The following is an 11120-nucleotide window of genomic DNA, read 5'->3' on the forward strand; positions in this document are numbered from 1 at the left end:
GGAAAATTCTGATGGTCATTGGGATGGTCTTAGCCATTCTTTTCCTGTTCTGTCTGTGCGTGCAGTGTGCTCCTGCAATATGTGGCCTCTGTGCTACATCATGTGTAAGGAAACCTGTATCAAGAGACGAACTAAGTACTAGAATGATGTTACAGCAACATCTCAATGACTTTAGGAATATAGATCTGGACTCAGATTAGCATGAGATTAGGTTAATTGCCTATGTAAGGGCAAACGGAGGGTTTGTAGTTCTGAAAATTCGGGACTCGATAATTAAACTTCATCATAGCATGACGATTTTTATATCAAAAGACCGAGAATGGCTAGTACACTATGTACAAGCATTTTCGTCATATTCGAGTGGCGATTTCACCTCGAAATCGCCATTTTCGTTCTGAACCCTTGGCTTCCATTTTGTGTACGGCAGCCATTTTGTGAGTTGCCCTCACATAGGCAGGGGAATTAAGCCAAATTCGATTCCAAAGGACACTTACACCTTAATTGACTTTTCTCTGACCTAGGCAAGCTGGAACCGTTGCCCCAGGCCGAACCTGTTTGGTCAGTTCCTCTCCCAGTAGCCGAACGAGATAGCATCAAGGCACAACAGGCCATAAACCCTTTTCATCGCACACACACCCTGCCGAATCTTGCTCACACCTGTCCCTGCTCTTTTCTCTCTCACTTGCTTTATGATGGGGAGGTGCCCGTTTTTATTGGGGGTCCACCGGTATCTGATGGAAATGCTGGGCCTTGCCGGGTAATTTGTTGTGGGCTGAACGAACTGAAATGTGAGCTTGTCATCATGACTCTGCTTTTCCTTTGTAGTGAAAATATGCGAATGGTATACTGTAATTCCAAGAATATTTGCCTGAAGCACAATATTTTGTATAAAAAGAGAAGCCTGGCTTTGTAAGATTGAGCAGTCTCCTGAGAATATACATCCCGTGCTGTTTTACTTATAGGACGCCTGTTTCTTGGTTGCAGCCAATAAAATCGATCCTTGACTTCACCTAGAAGACTCTGAGTTTCTGTGGTCTGAATCAGGAAAGTACTCGAGGTCTTTGGGTGTGTTCCCTGACACCACTGGGTTACCGGTTCGGTACCGGTTCTGAAAAACCCAGTACCTCATGTTATGATAATTAGAACGAGCCAGTCGCGGGTATAATACCACGCGATCATGGCCCATTCCTTTCGGAAGGTGGCGTCGTTCAGGAAAATGCGTGGGGCATTTGTAACTAGTAGCCCTCTAGGGGCCATGTTTTTAAGGAGATACTGTTTCAGTATTGTCCCATGGAGAATGGTGCGTATTCTGCCACGTTTTACTTCCGTCAGCTTTTCCCATTCGGAAGTATGGGCTATCACCTGTGAAATTGCTGGATCAGCAAACAAATTGGAGTCAGACAATATGTCAGCTACCTCTGACTCAGAGTATGTCAATCCCAAGTTAGACATAGTGACCACACGGTATGGAGACACAGGAAGGTAAAATTCTTAAAAGAGCCAAAAGTGCGCTCGTTAAGAACAGCTCTCACAGCTCTGCGCTGCTAAGTATCATTAAACAAAGAGAGAGATAGGGAGAGTAGACTGACACTTTTATTCCCCGGTTATGATCAATAAACAAACAAAGAGTGTCATATGGTTACACTAAACCACATTAGGGAGCAAAAAAAGGGAAGGGAAAATCTATGTGTATGGAAGCAGTCCACATTTAGTTGAGTGGTAGATTCCTAGATATCAGTCGACATGTTTCTTGCCACGAAACGGTGTAATTTTACCAGGCAATTCTTCAGGACTAAAAGAGTGTTTTAAACCCTGGCGGTATGGACACGCTAAGGCCCACCCTTACCTAGGGACGTGAAAGTGAAAATAAGGAAAACAGTGAAAAAGTGCAAAAAATATTAGGAAGAAAGGATTGTCTAACTAATCACACCTGGTTTAGGAGGCTTCAACTTTACGGTTTCTGCACCTGTGAACCAGCAAATGGTCTCCGGCTGTAGTACAAAGGAACTTGGAAAGGGCGCAAGCCATATACACAGAACATTATAACAAAAGGAAGAATGTAAAAGACACGGCATTGGAAGAAGGAGAATGGATGAGGGTCAAGCAGGCAGTGCTGCAAAGAAAGGGAAACAGCAAGTACAGCAGGCCCCTCCAAGTCAGAGAAGTTTATGATCGAGCGGCAAAGTTGAGCGATGGCAATGTGTGGTCCCAGGATCGCATGGCTCGATGCAACAAGATATTGGAAATGGACTCCCGAGGATCGGGAACAAGGCGAGACAGATCAGAGTACAACAGAGAATGAGAACACCACCCCGGGAGGAGATATGGAAGGAGCGGACCCTGTGTTGGAGCAAGAAGGTGGGGAGGCTCCCAGAGCAGAGACACAGAGGCGAGAGAGGAGAGAGTTGACCTGCAGGGAGAGCCCGGTCATCCAGAAGGTAAAGACAAAGGACCTGTGATGGCCGGCGGAAGAGAAGCGACGTCCACCCCGGTAAGATGCACGAGAGGGGGGCGAGTGATTGTGAGACCTTCCAGGTTCCGGAACTTTGAGATGGGTGATGGACAATAAACCCCCCAAGACTGACTTATTCGTTGGGATGAAAAAAGGGGGAGATATGTAGTGTCGGAGTTACAGCGTTCACGCTGCGTGATGACGTAGCGTGAACGCGGCGGCCATTTTAGGTGGCGCGCACAGCGCGCCAGTTTGGGCGTTGGAGCGGGACAAGGCAGAGCAGGCTTGGCGCTCTCCGTGTAGAGAACGAATTTACAATAAATAAACCTATGTACAAGAGAGCAACTGTCTTGTTGTTATTAGGAGGAACACGACCTCTACACAATCGTTTACTATTTCCGATTTGTGTTGTTTGGAGTTCAAGTACTAAATCACAGGAATTCCTAGGTAGAAGCTACGAATGTATAAAAACATCGTCTTTGCGCTACGCAAGCGCAGCTATTCCTGATATCATCATGATAGGCTTTGCTGTCGCAGTCCAGAGCTGAGCACATGTTTAATGTGCCTGCAAGGTGTAAAGTAAATTCAGGTACCCCAACATTTCTCTGGCTTAGCACTTTATTTTCATATTGTACTGTTCAGACACAGAAAGAGTCAAATCTTGCTCACTGCTTCTGAACTGTACTCTCTGAAATAAAGCACTAAATCATTTAAATATTGGATTTCGGGCTAGATGTTCGAAGCATTTTCGTGGTCGCAAACCGCCCCATCCACAGAATCGGGCTGTTTGCAACCGCAAAAATGCTTTTTAGGATGTACCAATCAAAAATTGTGATTTGGGTTTTGCGATTCAGTATTTGGAAGGGGCGTGTTGAGGCCATCCCTTCCTAATACCGAAGTGAAATGGTATGTACGAATGTTTTACAACCAAAATGTGGTTGCAAAACATTCGCGATTTACTGCTATTTAAAAAATGGTGGTAATCCAATCACAAATAGGATGGGGGTCCCCTTTCAGAATAGTTGGCAACACATAATATTTTTTATTTCATTTTCTTCTTTTTAAATGCATCCCTTGTTCTTTTAAGGAAAATGGTCTGAGTGTTTTAAAAAAAGTTGCTTTATTAAAAAGCAATCAGAGACATGGTGGTCTGTTGACCCCAGCAAGCCACCATCCCTGTGATGGCAGCGAATCGTAGTAGGTTTCTAATTGCGACCTTCCTTGCTAATATTCATGTGGTAGGTCTATTTGAGACCAAGTACGAATCGCTAATGAAACTCAACAGAGTTTTATACATTAGAAATAGCGATTTCCTAATTGTGATCTGCACAAAAATACAATTAGGTAATCTCTATTCTTATTTTCGCACAACTGGCCCTTGATGAACTGACTTTACGCACCAAAGGCGCATAAAACAAGTGCCCGACTCTGCACCACAAATGCTCATCTTGATATGCCCCTAGTCTTTTGTACAACGTAATGCCTTAGTGTCAAGGCAGAGATTTCTTCTAAACTGCTACCTTTAACAGTGGACATACAGCACATGTGGTGGCCACGTTTAGCAGGTACAGTTTTGGAACACTGCCAAGCAGACTACTTTGCGACAGAGTGATAATTTTCACACACACTCGTTTTATTTTCTGCAAGTCATTTTATAGCCCTACCCAGTGCTTTAAATGGGCCGGTACTCACCAGTGCTGAGTACTGGCACTTCTTATTTTTATCGCTCTGAGTACCGTCACTTCTCTGCTGCCAAGGAGAGTAACGGTACTCATCAAAGGTAGGCTTATTGTTGCTAGTGCTCACGAGCACGAACGAGGCTGTCTGACAGCCAAAGCACCTCTGTAATCCAAGCGAAGTCACCTCTAAACTAGTCGGCAGGGCTCATTCGCATAATGGCCAGTGTTCCCCACCACGCTGTGTTTGACAGAGCAGGGTCCATACAGGCACCATAGTGTGTATGTGTGCACACACTCGAATCCAGGCATCCTGCTGACCGCAGCAATTAAGAAAGCCACGGGAGCTAAGGAGTGTAAAATGGTCTTTATCCCACCTGGGTCTTTTGACTGAGTATCTGTCTGCTTGTGTCTGTGTGTTTGCCTGCTTGTTTGCACATGTGTGTGTGTGTGTGTGAGAGAGAAAAGCGAGTGAAAGAGGGAGAGAATCCAAACACTAGAGAGGTATTTTAAAGGACATTCTGGGAATACTTTGTGTGAGCTTTGCTGCTTGTTTCTGTGATTGCGCACTTAAGAATATATAAGTAATCGGCCACATAGTAGAAGTGTCTTATATGTCTTGTCCTTAGCCCCGCCCCTAGCCCCGCCCACTTGCTACACTCCTAGCTCATTTTTAGAGTACCTGCACTTATTTTTTACCATTTAAAGCACTGGTCCTATCCCCTTGCTTGTTTCACCAAGTTTTAATTGCTGCTTTCTCTGTCTTATCAATACTCTATATTAATCCTGCGCAATCAAACTCACTCTCATACATTTCCATATACACACATATACACAGAGACCAATTGCCGCAGAAGGAAACCTTCCTAGGTAGCAAACTGCATAACTACGCAAACGGCTTCTTTACTTAAAATCTTTGTGCGAGATCACCCTTTTCTGTATTAAAAACGTCCTGCCACATCCTATGTTTGTCAACATCTGTATGAACAAACATATCTGCTGTCACAAACATGAACTGTTCAACATCAGGGGCGTATCTTCAGGGGGCGGGGGGTGTTTGGGATGTTATCCCCCCTCCCCCAGTAAATGTATTTTTTCTAGTAAATAGTTGGGTCCAGGTGCTTTCTGTCGGATATGGTGAGGTGTCTGTCGAATTTCAGGTGGAATTGTTCCACACACACAGATAAAAACACATACTCTCTCCCTCTCTGTTCAAAAAGTCTTTTACAACTTTGGTTATTTTACAACATTTTGTGTTTTCTCTCATTTCGTACCCGTACCAATCCGCAGTCGGCTCCCTTTCCACTGCCCCTTTAGCCCCTCTCTCATGCACCCTGCTTGTCGTACTATTTATTTTAAAATTATTCACTCCTACCTGGTGGCACGCAGAGCACAGCTCCCAGAAGAATGACCAGGAAGCGCTCCATTGTCAGAGGCTCCGTCCAGCCTGTGCGCAGGGAATATTCCAATTTGGGACTACTTCGAGTACAAATGCAGACGTTATGGCAAAGAACCTTCCACTCGACTGGCGTAACCAGTTGTTTGAGTCATCCTCGGGCCTGAGTTGCGCCTCCGCGGCTCAGCCTCCAGGCGCACGGTGTGGTCTTTTTAAAAGGCACTTTATTCACCCAACCCATTTCCCCTCGGGAAAGGTTACTAAAGGTATTTTGTTAGGCGTGTGCAAGTGTCAGGCTGTGGAAGGGTCTAAGCAGGTTATTAAGGCGTGCTACTGCAACAAACAAGAGCTAAATGCAGCCATATGTGTGTGCGAACAGATCGACTCACCAACCAGCAAACCATGCTCAGATTTTAAAGTTTATTAGAAGAATACGTATAGTATACTTTAAAGACCTGGCCACTGTGACTATGCATCGATGGTTGAGTAGAGAGTTCTCAAGGATATACATTTGTGAAGGACTAATAACAAATGTGACATTTGGCGAATCTGCATAAACGTGACACGTCCAGGTCAGGTTATTAATTTCCAAATTCTTGCATATTTGAGGGAACAACGCTATGTGTGGTTGAATAAAACAAGAGATTCCCAGTTTTAGATGCATATAAATGTTTTTGTAGGTTTAAAAAGCATTTGAACTGAAATATACCAACCGAGCTTGCATAAAAATAAAGCTTTAATGGCAGTTCACCATATTTGTGTTTTTTTGTAAATCCATTCAATCATTTTCAAAATTTAAGACAAAGGTGTTTGGTGGACATTGATAGGTTAATACGTGATGCAAGGGGTCCCCATGATGCAAGGGGTCCCCAGGATAACAGAAAACACTGGGTGGTGTAAGGTGTAGGGTGAACATCTCCTGACCCCAGGGAGCTTTTGTGGGCATTACAGACCAAGAGACCCTGCTCTTACTGATGTGATCACATACTGTCACTGCAGATGTCCTAATAAATCCAGGGCCTCCTGTGGATATCCATGGCTACCATTTTATGATGCACTGAACCCAGAGATACTGGAGAATCTGGTGCTGTGAGGCTCAGAGGTTGGTACTATCCGTGCCTATGACTGGCAGGGCTAGACCATGGCAGGGTGCCCCCCTCCGGCTTGCAGTTATGGATCATGGCTGCGAGGCCCCTCCTTTGGCCTCACAGCACTAGAACATAGCTCTGAGGCCTACAGGAAAGGGCCCCTACTCCATGCCTTTGCAACGGTGGCATACCCCATGGACGGGACCTCTGTCCCTGGTCCTCTTGGACTACAAGTTCGAGGAAAGAGAGTTCTCCTCCCCAGGACATCTCAGCGCTAGACTATGGTTGAGAGGCCTAGGCGAGAGTGCCTTAATCCTGGGCCTTGCAGCACTGTACACATCGTGGCAGTCTACATGGGCCCATTTCAAGAGCATAGTGCCAATATCGGAAACATTCCCCATCCCCCATACACCAATCTCCTGGAGAAATAAACAGACAAGACACCTTCTTTGTGGAGAAAATTGCTGCAGGTTTATTTGCATAACACATATGCCAACATGGTGGGTTATCTTACGCAAGATCCCAGGGCAGGCAGCCCCATGCCGCATCATGGCAGTCTACATTGGCCCATTTCAAGAGCATCGTCCTCGATAGTGCAGCAGGAGTAATGGAACTGGGCACCTGGACCTAGGATTATTAGGTGATCGTTGCACCCACATGATGGTGTTATTTTAATTTGCAGCCTGTGTAGGGCATGGAGGAGCTTTCAATCAGCAGCATGGCACAACTGCTGTGCTACTTGCCCCTCATCCATGTTCTTCGCAGCTATTTCCCAAGGCTGCATGGCCCAGGGGCCCTGGACCTCACCGCTGTAGTCGGGCGATGCACAGGCCAGGGAGGCGGCGCCCTCACCCGGACGTCACCGTGGGGGACAATGTCTGCTAGGCCCATGACTTGGTACTCTTAGATCTCCAGCTATCTGTACTGCAGCAAGTGCAGTGGCACCAGGGCTAGGGATGTTAGGGACATATTGGCACCAAATTATGGCTGTGTTTTATTGAACACCAAGCGGAGATGGGTACAATCTATTGTGCTTGCATCAGGACCCATGACATGATTCCAGCACCACTGGCTCCTCTCCCAAGGACCTCACAGTCATGATCCAGAGATTCGAGTCCCATCCTCCCCTGAGCTTCTCAGTACAGGATCACTGCACGAGGCTAGAAAAAGAGGCTCTCTGAGGGCCATATCTATCAATAGTTTATGAAGTACAGTGGCACTGCAGCTCTTTGAGGGTATGGAGCTAGTACACCCAAAATATGTCTGGTTTTTTTTCTGTCCAGCAAGTAGACAGTGGCCTATGCACCTTTTTTGCACCAGGGGCCATGGCAACATTGCTACACCACAGCCCCCCTCGTGTGTGCCTTTCAGTCAAAATCCTATTCCGCGAGGCTTAAGAGAGGGCAAACCTCTCCTGAGCAACACAGTGCATGATCATGGGTGTGAGGCCTAGGGGGTGGCACCTCTCCCGTGTTCCTTACAGACATGCTCAAGGGCTGTAAGGCACAAAGGAGGGAGGGACGGAGTGTCACACCCTAGTCTTGGAGCAATGATCCCGCGTGAGAGGCCTAGGGTAGTGCCGTCTCTACATTGGACCTCACAGATTTGTCAATAACTGTGAGGCCCAGTGAATGAGGGCCCTAGGTTTGTCTTTGATTACTTTTGAAGTTAAAAAAACGAATTGCTTATTTATATCCAACGTTTCTGCCATGACCTGGGTCACCGTTAGTATTTTGAGAAGCCTGAAACATTAGATTTCATTAGTAGGAAATCTCTAAAAAGCGAAGCCATGACACACATGAGAAATCTTAGACTGACCATCGAAATACCTACTCGTAATGTCCTGAAAAATCAAATGATCTTAACCACTTTTGATATGTAACCCTATCTTAAAGCGGTTTTGAAATGCAAGGCATAGGTTTGTTTTGACTCGTTCAAGACTGGACACTTTCCATCGATTGATTAGTTTACCGAATATGCATGACTATTCCACAATTTTAACCAATTGTCCCTGATTGACGTGATGGCTCAGGCTCAGAATACAAGGCACATGGTGTTCTTTTGCAAGTTTTATAATTGTCAGAGGAAGCACTACATTATACCGATTAAAAGACCTTCATTTGTACCAATAATCTTTGCCTTCTGTGGAGACAGCCGACTGAAGCTGAACTCAGACAAAACGGAGGTCCTCATCCTTGGGTCCACCCCCTCGGCCTGGGATGACTACTGTTGGCCGACCGCACTGGGAACTGCTCCGACTCCCACAGACCACGCGCGCGACCTATGGGTCATCCTCGACTCCACTGTCACCATGACTAAGCAGGTCAATGCCATCTCCTCCTCCTGCTTCAACACCCTCCGAATGCTACGTAGGATCTTCAAGTGTATTCCTACTGAAACAAGAAGAACAGTCACCCCAGCCCTCGTCACCAGCAGGCTGGACTCCAGTAACCACCTCTACGCTGGAGCCTCTGCCAAGCTCCTAAGAGGGCTGCAATGCATCCAGACCGCCTCGGCACGTCTGATCCTCGACATCCCCTGCTGCAGCCACATCACTACCCACCTAGAGACCTACACTGGCTCCCCGTCAACAAGAAGATAACCTTCAAGCTCCTCATCCACGCACACAAAGCCCTCCACGACGCCGGCCCAGCATACCTCAACAGACGACTCAGCTTCTACACCCCCACCCGCAAGCTCCGCTCTGCCGACCTCGCCCTCACCGCAGTCCCCCGCATCTGAAGTGTGACAGCCGGAGGTAGATCCTTCTCCCACCTCGCTGCAAAGACCTGGAACACCCTCCCCACCAAACTCCGGCAGACCCAAGACCTACTGGCCTTCAGAAGACTACTCAAGACCTGGCTCTTCGATCAGTAGCAGCTCCCCCCCTCCCCCGCCCCCCCAGCACCTTGAGACACTCATGGGTATGTTGTGCAGTTAACAAGTGTCCTGATTGATTGATTGATTGATTGATTTGCAGTTGGCGCTTTGATCGTTTTACTAAAAACTTTAAAAAAATCATAACTCTGGTTCTACTGATTGGATTTTTGTCATTTTTATGTTTAATAATTTATTTAAATGTACTACATTTTTCAAATAGATTCGGGATTTTTGTGTGCTTTGTTTTCACTTTATTACTGTTTGTGTGGTGCATAAATAATTTACACATTGCCTCTACACTGTCAGAATGCTTTTCGTGCCAAGCTACTCAGGGTTAAGCACAGGCTATATTAGTGATTCTTTGAGGTTCACCCTTTAAAGGATTGTCACTGTTGCTTGACCAGGGTTCACACACCAGTCAATCAACAACCCCATTTCTGACAAAATACTACCTGCCATTTCACAATTCATCAAGAGTGTTGTGAACAGCTAGCAGCTACACCTGGGTGGGACTCTTCTGTTGTCAGCCCAGCAGACAAAGGCTTCTAATTATCGTGAAAGGGTGGGTGGGTGAGTAAATGAAAGGATGGATGTGTGAGTTAAAGGATGGATGGATGGGTGATGAAAGGGTGGGTGGAAAGAAAAATGGAAGAATGTGTGAAAGGATGGATGGTCAAAGGGAGAGTGGATGGATGGATTGATGAAAGGGTGGATGGATGGATAGATGAGTGAAGCCGTAATGGATGTATGGATGGGCGGAGGGATGGATGGATGGATGAATAAGGGAAAGAATGAATATATGAGTGAATTGGAGGATTGAAGAATGATGAGTGAAATGATGGAAGGATGAGTGAAAGAATGGATGTAAGGAAGCGTGTGGGAAAGAATGGCTTTATGTGTGAAAGGGAGGGTGGATGAAAAGGAGGAAGAATGGATGAGTGAAAGAATGAACAGATGGACAGATGAGTGAAAGGATGGATGAGTGAGTGAATGGATGGATGAGTGGAATGGTGGAAGGGTGGATGGATAAGTTAAAGGATGAATGGCTGAGTGAAAGGCTGGATGGATGGATGAGTTAAAATGAAGATGAATAGATGGAGGGAAAGGGTGGATGGATCCATGTAGTGAAAGGGGGGATGGATATGCAAAAGAATGGATGGAAATATGTTGGAAAGGATGGATGAGTGAAAGAGTGGATGAATGGATGAATGACTGAAAGGGTGGCTGTAGGGATGGATGGCTCAAAGGATGGATATAGGTTCATGATGAACGCGATGGAGTGTAGGCTGGGTACAGGGCTGAGTTCAGCCCACTGGGGTGGTACCTTATGTCCTTGATATGAGATCTGTACAACGTTGCTTTATGAGGCTGTACGTCGTTCAGCGTTGTATCCAATGAAGTGATCAGCAGCACGGTGAGGCTTGGCAGGGCTTCTCATTGTTCAGCCTCAGATCCAAATAAGCTTTCAACTGTGCAGTGAGGCTTTGTGAGGCTTCGCGCCGCGCTGCGCTGGATCTGGTGCAGCACTCAGACCGAGTCGCCGGAGTGGGTTGTGAAAGGCATTGCGCGCTCGGCAACTGCTCTGGTGGAGCCTTCGGTTCTGACCTGCTTGGCTTTGCAGGGCCCTG

The 11120-nt window shown here is 46.4% G+C and overlaps 1 protein-coding gene across 1 annotated transcript in view; it reads right to left on the minus strand.

The window, feature by feature from the left end:
* LOC144828471 (lymphocyte antigen 6E-like) overlaps positions 1-5633 on the minus strand; it is a 90657-nt gene extending 85024 nt beyond the window's left edge. The window contains exon 1 of the mRNA XM_078686661.1: positions 5504-5633. Within this exon, the coding sequence (XP_078542787.1) occupies positions 5504-5555 (52 nt within the window). The 5' untranslated portion in view covers positions 5556-5633. The remainder of the gene's footprint in view (positions 1-5503) is intronic.
* Between the last annotated feature and the right edge of the window lie 5487 nt (positions 5634-11120).

This window comes from Lissotriton helveticus, chromosome 4_1 (assembly GCF_964261635.1).
Source record: "Lissotriton helveticus chromosome 4_1, aLisHel1.1, whole genome shotgun sequence".
In the NCBI taxonomy this organism is placed as follows: domain Eukaryota; kingdom Metazoa; phylum Chordata; class Amphibia; order Caudata; family Salamandridae; genus Lissotriton; species Lissotriton helveticus.